Source organism: Carcharhinus amblyrhynchos, chromosome 22 (assembly GCF_965287045.1).
Source record: "Carcharhinus amblyrhynchos chromosome 22, sCarAmb.v2.hapA, whole genome shotgun sequence".
Lineage (NCBI taxonomy): Eukaryota > Metazoa > Chordata > Chondrichthyes > Carcharhiniformes > Carcharhinidae > Carcharhinus > Carcharhinus amblyrhynchos.
Genome location: NC_137345.1, coordinates 19,563,029 through 19,579,713, shown reverse-complemented (window position 1 = coordinate 19,579,713; position 16,685 = coordinate 19,563,029). Strand labels below are relative to the sequence as shown.

General features: G+C 42.7%; 1 protein-coding gene across 3 annotated transcripts in view; it reads left to right on the top strand.

Annotated features, from left to right (window-relative positions):
• Window positions 1-16,685, top strand: part of LOC145356986 (plexin-A2-like) — a 470,896-nt gene that overhangs the window by 294,954 nt on the left and 159,257 nt on the right. For all 3 annotated transcript variants that reach the window (XM_080210014.1, XM_080210012.1, XM_080210013.1), the window contains 2 exons: window positions 5,507-5,603; window positions 10,472-10,586. In XM_080210014.1, coding sequence (XP_080066140.1) covers window positions 5,507-5,603; window positions 10,472-10,586 — 212 coding nt within the window. The remainder of the gene's footprint in view (window positions 1-5,506; window positions 5,604-10,471; window positions 10,587-16,685) is intronic.

Sequence of the window (16,685 nt, the reverse complement as noted above, 5' to 3'; positions counted from 1 at the left end):
TTCCGTCCTCCCTTTTCTTGAGTCTCCTTCTCTATCTCTCCTGTAGCCATCTCCTCCTGCTCTTCATCAGCACAATAGCTTCGCATCCATAGTCATGGTGTAAATGATCAGTTCCACAAATGAGGGATTGCCACAACTATTTGTTTTGCAGTTGACAAGATACATTTCCAAGCCCTCTTATCATGAACCGTTACTAAAGGGAAGAAACGGCTGAGGGTTTAATGTAATCACGTTCAAACAAAGGCAAGTCAAATTACTGTAGCTTCTAATTAATCAGACAGCGCTGCTGATTAACCAACCCCAAGGCTATTGTTTTGTCGAGTGCTGTTGAAAGTGTGCACTTGTATCTTCCCAAACCAGTGTGGTTAAGACCAGGAACACGCTGGTAGATAATTAGGGCAGGAAAAAAAAACCTATGCAAAAATCTCAAAATGTTTGTGACCAATTAGATACAGTTTTTGATCATTATGTGGTATTACATCCTGTTGTAATTCGATTTTCTTTCATGGGTTAACAATCAGGATTTCATGTTCTGGCTGCAGGGTGGCGCAGTGGCTAGCATTCCTGCCTCTGTGTCAGGGAACAGGGTTCAATTCCTGGCCTGGGTCACTGATGTGCGGAGTCTGCACATTCTCCCCATCTGCGTGAGTTTCGCCCAGGTGCTCCAGTTTCCTCCCGCAGCCCAAAATACACGCTGGTTTGATGCATTGACCACGCTAAATTCTCCCTCAGTTATTCAAAGAGGTGTGGGACTGTGGCGATTAGGAGATTTTCACAGTAACTTCATTGCAGTGTTAATGTAAGCCTCCTTGCGACATTAATAAATAAACTTTAAACTTAAACCTCTTGGCTTTTGAAAGCACAAGTCTTGAAGAATGTACAAAGCAAAGGGGAGGTAGCTCAGGAAAATGCATGGTGTCATGGGGATAGGGCTTGGGTGGGATTGTGGTCAGTGCGGACTTGATGGGCTGAATGGCCTCCACTGTAGAATTCTATTCCAGGGAATACGCAATTGTTCAGCAGGTGAAGAAATTCTGATGATTTACAAGGAATTATTTTGATAAAGGATTCTCTCACGTGCAGTGGACTGGATAGTTAATTGTTCTCCCTTGAGTATGTTACATATTGTACAAATGGGAATAAGCAAATATTAAAATAAATGTGTATTTTTTTAAAAAAGAATTATGCCTTTTCCTTGGGGAACCATTAAATGTGAAAGACAGCTTAATACTTCCCATGAATTATTGTCACATGATACTTCCGTCCTTTCAATAAAGCTCCATCTCTTTCCCCCAAAAATCTGGAAATAGTGAAGATGCAACAGCTGAAAACAATTAGTGGTTTTGGACAAAAAAAATTAAATCAGGAACTCAGAGTTCAGCCCATTTCCTGAACAAAAAACTGGTCAATGTTGAATATTGAATAAATGAAAACCGATGAGTTTATTTTAAATCAGAGCTAGTTTTAGGGCCTAAGAAAGGTAGGACAATGGGATGACAGTCCACAGATGTGCAGGCTAGATGGAGTGGCCATGCTAAATTACCCCTTAGTATTGGGGGATTAGCAGGGTAAATATGTGGGGTAGTTGACCACGCAGGCTTTATGGGTTGAACGGCCGCCTCCTGCATTGTAGGGATTTTATAGTTCTACACATGTGAAAAGTATTCAAAGCCTCGGGCCCATAGTAAGTTTAACTCCTGGCTTCAATTTAAATATCACCAGGCCGCGCTTGGGCAGATTCCAGCAGAGGCAGCATTGTGGGAGGTCCTGTAGCCAGCTACTCACCAGCTGAGTGGCAGGGAGGGGATTTTGGAAGCACCTCGAGGAGGGAAGGAGGGTTTGGCTGAGAGAGTACCGGGCATGAAAAGTTGACACTTTGTCGGGGTCTGAACTTTTCAATCATCAGCTTCCAACAAACGGAACTCACTTGAGGGTATCAATGTTTTGGATTTTTTTGTTGTTGAAAGTCTGTGTTTAAAGTACGCAGAACCTTTTCAACAAATTATATAGAAAATACAACACAGACTGGCCACGCAGCTCAAACAGTTCATGCTGTTGTTTGTGTTTCATTCAAACTACGTTCCAATCTTCCTCATCTAACTATATCCGTATGACCCATTGTTCTTTTCCTCCCGCATTTACTTATCTGGCAATCCCTTAAAAGCATTTGCAGTATTACCTGTGGTGTTGAGTTCTACTTTCTCACCTTGCTCACTCCTGAATGTCCTATTGGATTTCCTGATGATTGTCTTTTAATGATGGCCTCTAGTCTTGCTCACCTCTACAAGTGGGGACACACTCACTCTGTCCACTCCTTCAAATTCTTTTGTAATATTATAAAGATCTCTTCTGGTCATCCTTCCTGTGAAAATGGACCCAACCTGTCTAGCCTTTCCAATTGGGTAGAAATGTTTATGATAAGTCGGCTAGGTGTTCAGATTTTGTGGGACACTTGCTTTCATCAGTCATGGTACAGAGTATAAAAGCAAGAGTTGTACAGAGCCTTGGTTAGGCCCCAACTGGATTACTGTGTGCAGTTCTGATCACCTCACTGAAGGGAGGATCTGATGGCACTGGAGAGGGTGCAGAGGAGTTTCGCCAGGGTGTTGTCTGGATGGAGCATTTGAGCTACAGGGAAAGACTGGATAGCTTTGGATTGCTCTCTTTAAAGCAGAGAAGGATTGGGGTGGGTGGGGAGGAGCAGGGAAGAGAGAAAGAAACACGATTGAGGGATATAGACAGGTTGAGGAGGGAGCAGCTGTTCCCCTTGGGTGAGGGGTTAATCACGAGGGGGCAGAGTTTAGGGTAAGGGACAGTAGGGAGGGAGAGTAGTAGGGATGGAGGGAGATGATTTGAGAAAAAAGTTTTCAATCAAGAGTGGTGAGAATCTGGAATGCACTGCCTAGAAGGGTAGTGGAGGCCAGAAATCTTACAGCCTTTAAAAGGTATTTGGATGAGCATGTGAAATATTATAATATTCAAGAATGTGGGATTATTGTGCCTTTAGCGGTTGTTATTGTCAGTGCAGACTTGATGGGCCGGAGAGCCTTTACTTTGCTGCGTGGCTCTGACTCTATGAACCAAGCAAAGTATTGATGTGAGACATTATTTAGAGAAAAATTTGAACAATTAATTTAAAGAAAACTTGAAAAGAGTTTGACTGGTGTATAGCCTGTCCAGGTGGAAACATGTGAAAAATGTGCCAGACTTGTTCAGTCATGGCTTAAGCCATAATTATTCAACTGTCTGCAAAGCATCGTAATTTAATCCACATTTGCAGTACACTGTCTAGTAGCTTGCCCTCCTGCATGTGCTTATTTGTACAAAAGCAGAACGCAGCAGACTGGAAATCTGATAAGAAAACAGAAACTGTTGGAAATGCACCGGGCTCGGAAACATCTATGGGGAGAGAAAGAGTTAACGCTCCAAATCTTCTGGCTCCCTTGAATATTTTCAATTCTAATCCCTGACCGTACCCCCCCCCACCTTCAATTTCCCACTCCCCATGACCATCTGATTATCTCAGATCTGATCCAGCCCTATCTTCCCCTGACCCAACAGGACAAATCCCAGAGGCTGCTGGAATCCGAAACAAGAACCGGGATGTTTAAATAAAAAATTCAATAGGTCTGGCAGCATCTGTTAGGAGTGAAAGCATAGTTAATGTTTCAAGTACTAAAGAGTCAAAGGAATTGAAATGTTCATGTTCACTAGATTGATTCCAGTATCTTCCTATGAAGAAAGATTGAATAGTTTAGGCCTATACTCTTTGAAATTTGGAAACCTGAGGGGAGATCAAATTGAGGTATACAAAATGATATAAGGTATGGATAAAGTAGATGTGGAGTGGATGCTTTCTCTTGTGGGGCATTCTAGGACAAGAGGTCATAGTCTTTAGGGTAAGGGGTAGCAAACTTAAAACAGAATTGAAAAGAAGCTACTTCTCCCAAAGGGTGGTGAGTCTGTGGAATTCACTACCCCAATTTGTGGTGGGACTTTGAATAAATTTAAGGAGGATTTAAATAGATTTTTAATTGGTAATGGGTTGAAGGGTTTTGGTGAGAAGGCAGGAAAATGGGGATGAGGAGCGTATCAGCCATGATCGAATGGCGGAGTGTACTTGATGGGCTGAATGGCCAAATTCTGCTCCTATATTTTATGAACTTCTGAATTTATGTCAACTGTACGTTCTCTCCTAATAGATGCTGCCAGATCTGGTGAGTTTTTCCAGCATCCTCTGGTCTTGACAAATCCCCAACCTGACAACCACACCCCTCCTCCTCCTAAAATCCTCACCCAGTTGTCACTCTACCCAGCTTTCACCGTACTCGCCTTTCTCATCTCCACATTGACATACTCCCCCTTCCTTCCACTCACACACCTATTTGTTTGCTCACTTTGATCACTCTGGTTAAATGTCCCAAAGCTTTCCAAGTGCGCTCATGAACACGTGGCAGCTAACGCTTCGTAGCAGTGCATGGCGTGACTTCCTTGATGCAAGGCTACAAGGAAGCAGTTTGATGAAGACATTTCTGAAGAAGCTGGAGTCGGAATCATAGAATCCCGACAGTGCAGAAGGATACCATTCGGCCCATCAAACTCACACTGACAATACTTCCACCTAGGCCCTATCCCCATAACTCTTTGTACAAACCTTGCTAATCCCCCTGACACTAAGGATCAATTTAGCGTGGCCAATCAACTTAACCCATACATCTTTGGAAAATGGGAGGAAACTGGAGCTCCCAGAGGAAACCCATGCAGATACAGGGAGAACATGCAAACTCTACACAGTCACTTCAATCAGGAATTGAACCCGAATCCCTGGCGCTTTGAGGCGGCAGTGCTAACCACTCTGCCACTGGGTCAGCCAGAAATGTGGAGCACTAGCGGCACAGAAAAGTAGTAAGAAGTCTCACAACACCAGGTTAAAGTCCAGCAAGCTTATTTGGTAGTAAAAGCCACTAGCTTTCGGAGTGCTCAAGGAAAAGACACAGCAGAGTGGCACGGTGACACAGTGGTTAGTACTGCTGCTTACAGTGCCAGGAACCCAAGTTCGATTCTGACTTGGGGTGAATGTCTGTATGGAGTTTGCACATTCCCCCCCCAAGTCTGCGTGGGTTTCCTCCAGGTGCTTCAATTTCCTCCCACTGTCCAAAGATGTGCAGGTTAGGTTGATTGGCCATGCTAAGTTGTCCTTTAGGGTCAGAGGGCTAGCAAGGTAAATATGTAGGGGAATAGAGCTTGGGTGGAAATGTGGCCAGTGCAGACTTGATGGGCTGAATGGCCTCCTTCTGCACTGTAGAGACTCTGTGATTCAATCTGAAGGCGATTACTGCCTTGCAGAAGATCTGAGTCAACGTTTCAGATTGTTGACCTTTCAGCAAAACGTTCAGCTGTCCAGCCTATAATTTTCCATCAGTAGCAATCAGCTGATAACCTATTCATATGTTAATTTAATATAACAATGAACTGACCAACTAAAATGTTGATGTTTCTCTCTTAGATTGGATTGGTGTGATCCTACAGCTGAAATCCAAGGAGACGGGAAAGATGTTTGCAAGCACGGAGTTTAAATTCTTCAACTGCAGTGTTCACCAGCTGTAAGATCTATTTCCATCACAGTTTTAAAAAAATGATTTATAAATGTATAAATTCCTGTCCTGTTTTAAGCTGGAAACCCAGGTTGGTTCAATCTATGCAAATCGCATCAACTAATTATTCAACAAAAAGTCTAATTTTATCTGCCCAATGCACAAGGTGGTAAAGTTCGGAATCTTCAGTGATTTGTAAACCGTGTTTAACTCAATAGTTTTGTTCTCGACCTTATTCTGCTGTTTTTTAGTTGGTTGTGGTATTGATAAAATAGCAATAAACCAAACTAATTCCATTTGTAAACAGCAATTTGCAAGTAGCTTTTGAGCGAGAAACACACTATCCAAACCTGCTACTTATTGATTGCAGACAAGTGTAGAGGAATGGGTTACACATTTATAGTAAATCCTGCTCGATGAATCTCTGCCAAAGCACATGTCACAAAGAGACTCCCTTCCTTAAAAGCAAGAATGCACAGAAATCTCTCTCAAAACGTAACTTATGGGCAGCATGCTGGCACATTGGTTAGCACTGCTACCTCAGTGCCAGGGACCCGGGTTTGATTCACGTCTTGGGTCACAGTCTGTGTGGAGTTTCCACATTCTCCCCGTGTCTGTGTAGGTTTCCTCCGGATGCTCCCGTTTTCTCCAAAGATGTGCGGGTTAGGTTGATTGGCCACGCTAAATGGACCCGAGTATCAGGGGATTAGTAGGATAAGTATGTGGGGTTAGGGTGGGATTGTGGTTGGTGCAGACCTGATGGGTCAAATGGCTTCTTCTGCACTGTAGAGATTCTCTGATTCTGTTGAGTGCATCCTGCTGATCGTCTCGTGCTTAAAAATCTCACTTCACATCTTCTATCTCGCATTGGGACGGAACAGGAAATTCCAGAACAAATTTAAAAATCTTGCACTGCTTATCCCTTCACCACCTCCATGGCACAAACACCACACCATATGCTCTAGATCACTTGCACTGCTATAAGCAATATTAACAATAAGATGTTAGTAAGAAGGGTGGCAAAATGGTTAGCACTGCAGTGTCTCAAGAACAGCTGCTTTCCTGTTGCCATCAGACTTTTGAAGAGGCGTACTTCATGTTAAGTTGATCTTTCTCTACACCTTAGCTATGATTGTAACACTACAATCTGCACTCTCTCCTTTCCTTCTCTATGTACAGTATGCTTTGTCTATAGAAACAGTACTTCTCATTATATACTAATACATTTGACAATAAATCAAATCACGCCAGGGACCCGGGTTCGATTCCAGCCTTGGGTGACTGCCAGTGTGGAGTTCTCCCCGTGTCTGCATGTGTTTCCTCCAGGTGCTCCAGTTTCTTCCCACAGTCCAAAGATGAGCAGGTTAGATGGATTGGCCGTGCTAAATTGCCTCTTGGTGCCTCAAGTTGTGTAGGTTGGAGGGATTGACAGGGTAAATGTGTGGGGTTACTCGGATAGGGTGGGGAGTGGGCCTGGCTAAGATGCTCAGAGAGTGGGTGCAGACTGGATGGGCAGAATGGCCACTTTTTGCAACATAGGGATTCTTATAAAGTGTTGTGCAGCAGCAACAACTCTGGGTTTATTGCTCAAGATGCATTTCGATAATGCCTGGCAGGTCAGTTTAGAAACATTGTGCAGATCTGCTCTGACCTTGTCCACAAGGATGTCCAGTTACTGCCAATAAATGTGGATGATCAGCTGTTGAATATAGTCAAAACCGAGATTGCTACATTTTTGGATACTAGGGGAATTGAGGGATATGGAAGTAGTGTGTGTCAGTGAAGGAAAAGATGGATCATCTATGCTTGTATTATGTTTAGTATTTATCAGAGGGACCAGTTCACAGGTTTGGCTAGCCTAACCCCTGCCCCTGTTTCTTCTGGAACTTGATATCAGAAGCAGTTTTGCAATGGGGAGCTGTGACCACCCAGGGTTGAAACTGTCCAAGTTCATTTTTTTGTTGGACCTATGTAGCCAGCAAACCAAGAGACCTGCATTTGGATTGGGAGCTGAAAAACTTGGGTCTGTCTGCATCTCCAAATTCCCCTTCTGAGATCATTAGGGTGACGCACTGGCTTGTATTTGCTCTCTCCACCTTCTGTAAAGCACCTATTATTGTTCATTCTAACGGCTGCTTGTGTGATCCCAATAGATTTTGGTGCTCGTATTCCAAACATGCGCAGTTTCAGGATTTTCAACTATTTTCTCCCAGCAATACAGCAAAATATATAGATAACTGTATCCAAATGCTCAACAAAGGTGAATTAATAAGAAGTCATTATCTAAATTGAATTCCATATAACCAGCTATTTAAATTCTTTGACAATGGCAGGAGGGGAACTGACAACAGCTCCCTCTACAGATGATTATTTTAGACAGAACATTCTGCATGATCCAATTGCTCATGTCAGTGTATTGGCTGACTTGCTGATATTAGAAGTATATACCAAAGTTTATTCATTAGTGTCACAAGTAGGCTTACCTTAACATTGCAATGAAGTTACTGTGAAAATCCCCGAGTTGTCACACTGTTCGGGTATGCTGAGGGAGAATTTAGCATGGCCAGTGCACCTAACCAGTTTCGGACTGTGGGAGGAAACCCACGCAGACACGGGGAGAACGTGCAAACATCACACAGTGACCCAAGATCAGAAATCAAACCCAGGTCCCAGAGCAGCAGTGCTAACCTTTGGTGCCCCTGCAATGTTTTGTGAAATTAGAGAATTATCCCTTGTACATCTCTGAACTTCTAAAAAAAATGTTTTGTGCTATTCTCAGTTACATCCACTGAGAATGTAAAGCAGATATACACAAGGCCATATTGTCCTTTGTGATTAGCATATAAAATGCCCCTTCATGTACCCAAGTTCATCATATTGAATTTGATAGGACTGTTTAATTGGATCTCTTGAGTAGAAACCAATTATCTCTTAAAAGCCAGTGCACAAATTACAGTATGAAAAAGGCAGGCAGTGTTACAAAGGTCACTCACCAGTCCATGAGTTGTACCTCAGACTTGCCGTTCTGGATTTAATAATAAATGCTCCATACTTTCTTTAATACTTTTAATTAAATCATCAGCTGAAGCCCCTGGTGTTGTGTGATAGTCTGCTCATCTTCAGCCACCCTCACTTGTGTAGGGTCTGGCAGCATTTAGGAGCTTTTGAGAGGACTCTTGTTCAAGTGCACCTTCCAGTGATCAATTTTCACTACACCTCAAAAAATGAAGTGTTTTTTCAATTCTTAATTATTCCACGGATCATCATCAGTGAAGACCTACATTGACCTCCAAGTCGTTCTGGAGGAATCCCTGTTTCCGAGTGGCTGGTGATTTTGATTGGAGTGATTGTTGTCTGCAAGATTCACAAAAAGCTGATTGCAAGTTCCACCTCCAAGTGGAACGGTTTTACTTTTGATTTCTAGCACCATTGTCCCGGACTGTCTACACCACCCAAATGGGTGCAAGGAGTGTTGAAAGTTGTAGTTTAATACAGTTTTTACAATGAAGCAAACATTGTGCAGTGCATAGGGTAGATATTCTGTGAAGTATGTATGTTATTTAAGTGTGTGCTGCAGCGAAGGATATGGATTTACGTGCCTCTTCACAACCTTGCCAGAAATAAGATGAGTGTTCAGGTGTGTGCTCTGCTAGGATCTGGTGGCATTTATCTGTGTTGATATTTACACAATGCAGCAATGGAATGCTGCATTGTTAATGTCTGTGTCAAACCAATTTAATACACAATTATATCACTGAATCATACATAGCAGAAGGAGACCATTTGGCACATTTAGGTCTGTACCGACCACAATCCCACCCAGACCCTATCCCCATAACCCAATGTATTTACTCTTGCTAGTCCCTCTAACAGTAAGGGCAATTTAGCATGGCCAATCAACCTAACTCACCTATCTTTGGATTGTGGGAAGAAACTGGAGCACCTGGAGGAAATCCATGCAGACACAGAACATGCAAACTCCACAGAGACAGTGACCTAAGGCCGGAATTGAACCCGGATTCCTGGCGCTGTGAAGCAGCAGTGCTAACCACTGTGCCACCATGCCGCCCTCTATAACTATATCTATACCTAAGATCATGTTTAATTTCATCTGCAGATAGCTAAATATGGAAAATGTAAAGGTCCTCGATATGGGGTGGCAGTGGCATAATGATATTGTTACGAGTAATCCGGAAACCTAGGATAATGCTCTGGGGGACCCAGATTTGTATCCCTCTATGGCAAATGATGGAATTTGAATTCAATAGAAAAAAAAATCTGGAATTAAGAATCTACAGATAACCATGAAGCTATTATTGATTGTCGTAAAAACCCACCTGGTTCACTAACGTCCTTCTCAGAAGGGAATCTGCTGTTCTTACCTGGTGTGGCCGACACGTGACTTAAGAGCCACAGCAATGTGGTTTACTGTTAATGTCCTCGGGGATGGGCAATAAATGTTGGCCCAGCCAGCAATGCCCCATCCAATTAATTAAAACGAAATGCAAAAAATTAAAATATATATGTATCTGGAGACGTCTAGAAAAATTGTGCCCAGAAATTGCAAAATGTATACATCATTCATATTTACAGTGTCTGTATTTGAAGGTGGAATCATTATCAATGTGCTATGTGTAATGAAATTGTTAAACCAGTTCTTAATAAATTGGGTTCTTAATAAATATGAACCATTTGTTCACGGCGCAAAAAGGAAACCTCACCCTGATTTGTTTTCTGTGCTTTGGTTTATAATAAATGTTACCGCTGGGCTGTATTTTACCCAGTGAAGACTGATATCATTGTGATTTCTTTTTTTTTAAACCTGTATCTCCGACTGCTCCACATTGGGTTTATTTGTTTTTGTCTCTTTGTCACAGGTGTCTGTCTTGCGTGAATAGTGCGTTCCGCTGTCATTGGTGTAAATATCGGAACCTTTGCACTCATGATCCAAGCATTTGCTCTTTCCAGGAAGGACGGGTCAATGCTTCCGAGGTAAATGATCTCTCACCTCATAATTGTTGGAAACACTTATACTGTCTGCTGATTAATTGAGCTTTTTAAAGACTGTTGAATATAGCTAGCTACTGAATATAGCTACTGATGTTCATCAGTATTTTAAGGAATGTATAATGGTTGTGTTGTTAGTGTTGTGGAACTTCTCTTTCAGCGTTCTATGTTGGAACCCCTGAAGTGGTAAGTCTGTACATTAAACTAAGTGTGGGTGTGTGTGAATGTAAAGATGTGTGGGTGTGTGCATCTCTGTGGGTATGTGTGTGACAGTCTGTGTGCATATGTATAAATGTGAAGGTGTATGTAAAGGTGTGTGCATCTGTGTGTGTAAAGGTGTGTACATCAGCGTGTGTGTGTGACTGTGTAAAGGTGTGTGTGTGTGTGCGTTAGTGTGTAAAGGTGTGTGCAACCTTGTGTCTGACAATACTTGTCCACTGCAGAGGTTCAAAACACTCAATTTTAAAGATAGCAGATCTGTCAATGATGTGTTAGGCTACATCTTAGCATGTTTTGACGTGAGCCAGTGATCCTCTACAAATAGAAAAAAATGCCTCAGTCAAGTCATCAGACCAGTGGCTAGATAAAGCCTTTGCAAGAAGAAAGTAATATGTGGATTGTGAGTCAACTGCCATGAACTTGGTTGCAGTATGATCCAGAGCAGGAAGGTAAAGGTCTCAAGAGGTCACCAGCCTGCCTCTTCAGTTGGCTGTTGGCAAACACTGTGGGGACTTCTAAACAGGAGGAGAGGCTTTTAAAAATAATTGAAAGAAACAATGTAGTGAAAGCACAAACATTTGGTTATATCATCAGTCACTGTATTTTTTTTTTCTCTCTCTTGCTACTTCTGTATGCTATGGTTTCCATGATAATCTGGGGTTTGGGGAATTGTTCTGTAAAGGAGAATCTTCTGTGTTTGCAGATTGGCTCGTTAAGACCTTGATCATCTCAGGCATTTTAGAAAGTGGAAAAGCACTAATGAGCATGTGGGAGTTGTAAATATGGGCAAAGTAGTATTGAATGCAAAGTAAGAGTGTTTGGCATGTAGACCCATGTTAACAATACCTCTCCATTACAGGTTTAGTTGGCTTTGTGAGAAATATTTGAGTTATGTTAATTTATGGAGATTTGTGCTAAAATTGGATTCTGCTTTGTCAAAAACAATGTGATTGTCACCAGCCTTTCTTCACCTCTCATGAACATTTGCTTTTCAGAAAATTCCATATGGAATATTGAATCCGCTAACACATTTGTTTGTCAAGCCTCAAAGAAATCTCAATATCAATGCAGATGTGATCGCTATTTCTATTGTTTCAATGTTTGAAAAAAAACATTGAATTGCAAGGATTGAAGTGCTTTTGGGAGGATTGTGTAGAATCATAGTACTTGCTATTTGGCCCCAGGGGGACATTGGTGGCCTGGTTTCCCTTCACCTGTGAAACTTGGCAGATTCTTTGCTTGTTGGACTTCTGAGTTTCCTTTCAAAACCTCCCCAGCTGTAGGATGTTAACTGAATAGACCCTGTATTGTTTTACCCAATTTCTCCGATTACAGCAAACACATGCAAGGAACTATTAGGCAGCATTCGCCATTAGGCATTGACATATTTATATAAAATTAGTTGAAAAATTCTGAAGATAGCTCCCCTGGCAGTGTAATGCATCTAACGCCAATTTTATGTTGCATGACATGACTATTGCACTGGCAATAGTTTTAGGGGGAAGCAATGGCTTAGTGGTATTATCACAAGACTATTAGTCCAGAAACTTAGCTAATCTTCTGGGGACCCGAGTTCGAATCCCACCACGACAGCTGGTGGAATTGGAATTCAATAAAAAAATCTGGAATTAGGAATCTACTAATTACCATGAAACCATTGTTGATTGTCAGGAAAACCCATCAGGTTCACTAATGTCGTTTAGGGAAGGAAACTTGCCATCCTTACCTGCTGTGTGACCTATATGTGACTCCAGAGCCACAGTAATGTCGTTGACTCTCAGCTGCCCTCAGGCAACTAGGGATGGGTAATAAATGCTGGCCAGCCAGTGATGCTCATGTCCCACGAATGAATAAATAAATAGTGGCCAAACCAATGCAAACTAGAACCATTTCTTTGCATAAAGAGAAAAGGCAAACGTGCAGACTACAAAGTGGGTAGCATGCTAATGAAAACTGTCATGGTTTGAGATGTGATGTGGAAATAGCCACGGACAGTCCTACATGAAGGGTGGGATTTTCTAGCCCCATCAGTGTTGAAAGTCAACAGTTCTCCAAATTTTCCCGTCCCATCCACGACGATGCTCCTTGGTGTTGAGCCGGAAAGTCCTGGCCAAAGTTCATGCTCAGAACCCAGTCTGATGACATCTCAATATATTTTGTATTTGTGACCAAACTCCTGCAAGATGTGGGGCAACACGTATGGGAGGGCTTGTTAATAAGTAGCCTCTGAAACATGTAATTAGATGGTGGTTATGCACATAGGTCCCAATTTAACAGTGAGGCAATGGGGAGCGGATAAAGCCAAAAATGGAGAAGGAACCCTAAAAAGCCAGGGACATTGGCATCCTGTTGAACGTAATGGGAACTGGATGTCAGCTGCATTTGGCTGTAGCGAGAGAGACCATCTTGGGCTGCTGGGGAGGCTGCCAATTGTGTCAGACAAGAGTGAGGTTATGATTGGTAAGAGGCAGGCCTAAGGCAAACTTGTCCCACTGATTATGGTTGAGGAAGTGGGTATGGGCTGGAGTATTTTGGCATTTCACATTGGCAGGATACTCTTGTCCTGCCACGGTGAGCGGAGATTTGGCTGGGTGCCAAATTCTCCATCCTCACCGGCAGCAGGGCAGGAATGGCTGGAAAATTCCAGTCCAAAGATGTGCAGGATAAGTGAATTGGCCATGGTAAATTTACCCCTTAGTTTCCCAAGATGCGGAGGTTAGATGGATTAACCATGGGAAATGTGTGGGGTTACAAGGATAGTGCCTGGGTAAGATGCTCTGTCAGAGTTGGTGCAGACTCAGTGGGCCAAATGGTCTCTTCTGCACTGTCGGGTTTCTATGGATATCAAGGCAAAAGCATTTGCCTTCAGGTTAATTTACCACATTATCTATTCCATGACTGCATTTCATCACATGTTAAATCTCATAACAATGGCATCTCTTCACTTTGTTTCAAAACTTAGAATTGTATCAAAACCTGAAGCTGCTAAAATTATGAGTCGCAATACTTGGTAACAAGTGCTGAAATTCTTTTTGCCGTTCGGAGGATTAATCATATTTCACCAAGAAACTGTTAATCTCACTGTGATTAGTTGCTGAACATAGGAATGCACCTTTGGCACACAGAAGATTAATATTACTTTATCAACAAACAGATGTTCCTCTTGATTGTATTAAAAACATGAGATTAAGTTTTGTTGTCGGCGTGCCACATAATGCACAAACGGAACTACATATTTTAATTACTTGGTCCTTCCGCCAGAGGCTGGATTCCCGCACTGTGCTGTTATGGCTTGAACCTGGGAGGATGATACAGCGGTGGCAATATTTCACCGTATGTTGTGACTGGAGAGGCCTCCGTCCACTGCTGTCAATGATGCCATTTTAGAAGCAAATTGGGAATAAAAGTTGCAGACTGCATTTGCAGGACCGCTTCTTTTCAAATAGGTTTTCATTTGGTAACACGGAAATTGAGTATTGCTAAAGAAAGGGAGTTTTTTTTTCAAAGCTTTTCATCATGCACTCATCAGGACAGTTTGCAAGAAAACCAAATGAAAGAGGAATAACAATTTGTACTGAATGGGGGAGATTGTGATTATTTGGCCAGTGGATGTTGCTGGGTAGAGTTGTTGCCATAGCAAATGCACCAGTTGATGGTGACAGTTAACTGCCAAGGTGTGTGTGCATATATTGACCAATGAAAGTAGGCTTGCTGTAGACCATGGTAGATAACCCCCGGCAGATAGAACCATAGAACGCTACAGAAGGAAACCGTTTAGTCCATTATGCCTGCACTGACAGCAGTCCCAACCAGGCCTGATCCCTGTAACCTAACATATTCACCTGTTAGTCCCCCTGACTCCAAGGGGTAATTTAGCGTGACCAATTTACTGCTCATCTTTGGAATGTGGGAGGAAACCACAGCACCTGAGGAAACCCATGCAGACACGGGGAGAACATGCAAGCTTCACACGAGACAGTCACCCAAGGCTGGAATTGAACCTGGATCTCTGGTGCTGTAACGCAGCAGTGCTTGCCACTGTGCAGTCCATAAGCATTAGCCAGGACACTGGGGATCACTCCCCTGAACTTTTTTATTTAATTGGAAATAGTTCCTTCTGTATCCACCTGAGAGTATAGACAGCACCACACTTTCTTTCCCCCACTGGAGTGTCAGCCGAGAGTTTTGTGGTGGAGCGGGACTTGAACCCATCGCTTTCTGACTCCCATGGTGAGAGTGCTACCAACTGTTGACTTCTTAATTAGAAACCAGAGATTTCTCGATTAGTATTTCAAGAAGAGGTAGGTGATGTGACTGCTGCATTTCAAAAATGAATTTGATCTCAGGATAGAGCCAATTGAGACATACAAGGAAATCATTACATGCTGCCATGGATTTAAGCATAACAAATGTATCATCCACATCTCGGAAATGTGCAAGGGGAAGGAGGTTAAGTGTCATTTCCATCAAAGACACGTTTCTCACGGAACCCAACAGAGATGTTTGAGAACCGGATCTTGAAAAAACATATTTTGTAATTTCTTGTAATTTGGCAATGAAAACGTGACCACATTTGCTCACCTCAACTTATCCTATCATTCTTTCCCTGAACTCCAGCTGCTGATAGCTTCACTGTGCTCCAAAAATCACAATGAAAGCTGTGTAAACTGACTCTGGTCTAAACAGACACGTTTATGGACCAACTTGCTTGTTAAAAAAATATACAAGAAGCGTTCTTGACACCATGGACAATCGTAAATTATGAATTATAGACATCGTTCATAGCCTGTTGCAAAGCTGCTGTATCTGGAATGTTTACTGAGTCTGCATCAATGACTTTTCAGTTTGCACCATTTCTGCTGCTAAATTATCTTGGGGCCCATCACTTTTGTGAAGATCAGTATGCACCAGTCAGTGCGAGGTAGCACTGGGATTTTCTACAGTGGGGAGCTCTTTATCCAGCTTCTAAGCTGACAGAGAAACTCTTCTAATTCTGGGATGGGATGGTTCCAAGGCCCTCTTTGATCCGCAATGGATACTGGGTTTAAAAAACACCATTCATTTGACAGAAAAGTGTTTATTTCACAAAATCTCTTGCCACACTTTGTACACGCTCACCTCCCCAGCCTCCCAAAGCAAGGAAAGCGCTTGAAAATGAACAGCACGGTGATACAGTGGTTAGCACTGCTGTCTTGCAGCACCAGGGACCCGGCTTCAATTCCAGCTTTGGGTGACGGTCTGTGAGAAATCTGCACGTTCTCCCTGTATCTGTATGGGTTTCCTCCCAGTGCTTCAGTTTCCTCCCGCGGTCCAGAGATGTGTGGGTTATGTTGATTGGCCACGTTAAATTGTCCCTCAGTGTCAGGGGGCTAGCAGGGTAAATGTGTGGGATTAAAGAGAGAGGGCCTGGGGGAATTGTTGTCAATGCAGACTCGATGGGCCGAATGGCCACTTTCTGCACTGAGGAATTCTATTCAATGAAAAACTGAAGGTGGCCATTCATTCCTGCAGCTATCACCCGAATTTTCACTATCCTTCCCTTGGCTTCTGATGGTACACCCGCTCCCTTGAGGGATTTTGGCTTTAGAGAGTGAAAGTGGATGGCTGCTCCGTGTCCTTCAGTCTACAGAGTGATGGCTCGGCCTGAGAGCCCCAACTAACAATCAGCATTCCTGCAAGCTCACTGCTCAACCAGTAAACTGCAATGTCACTCCGAGATATATTGTGACCTATAGTGGTTTTTCTCCCAGACATTCTCAATCTATTCGAAGAATTGTCTTTGGAAGCTTCACTATACTAACACAATCTGTCAGCACATTGCCTTGTTTCTCTTTTGTCTTGTGACCATTGTCCTTGTGATAAGTG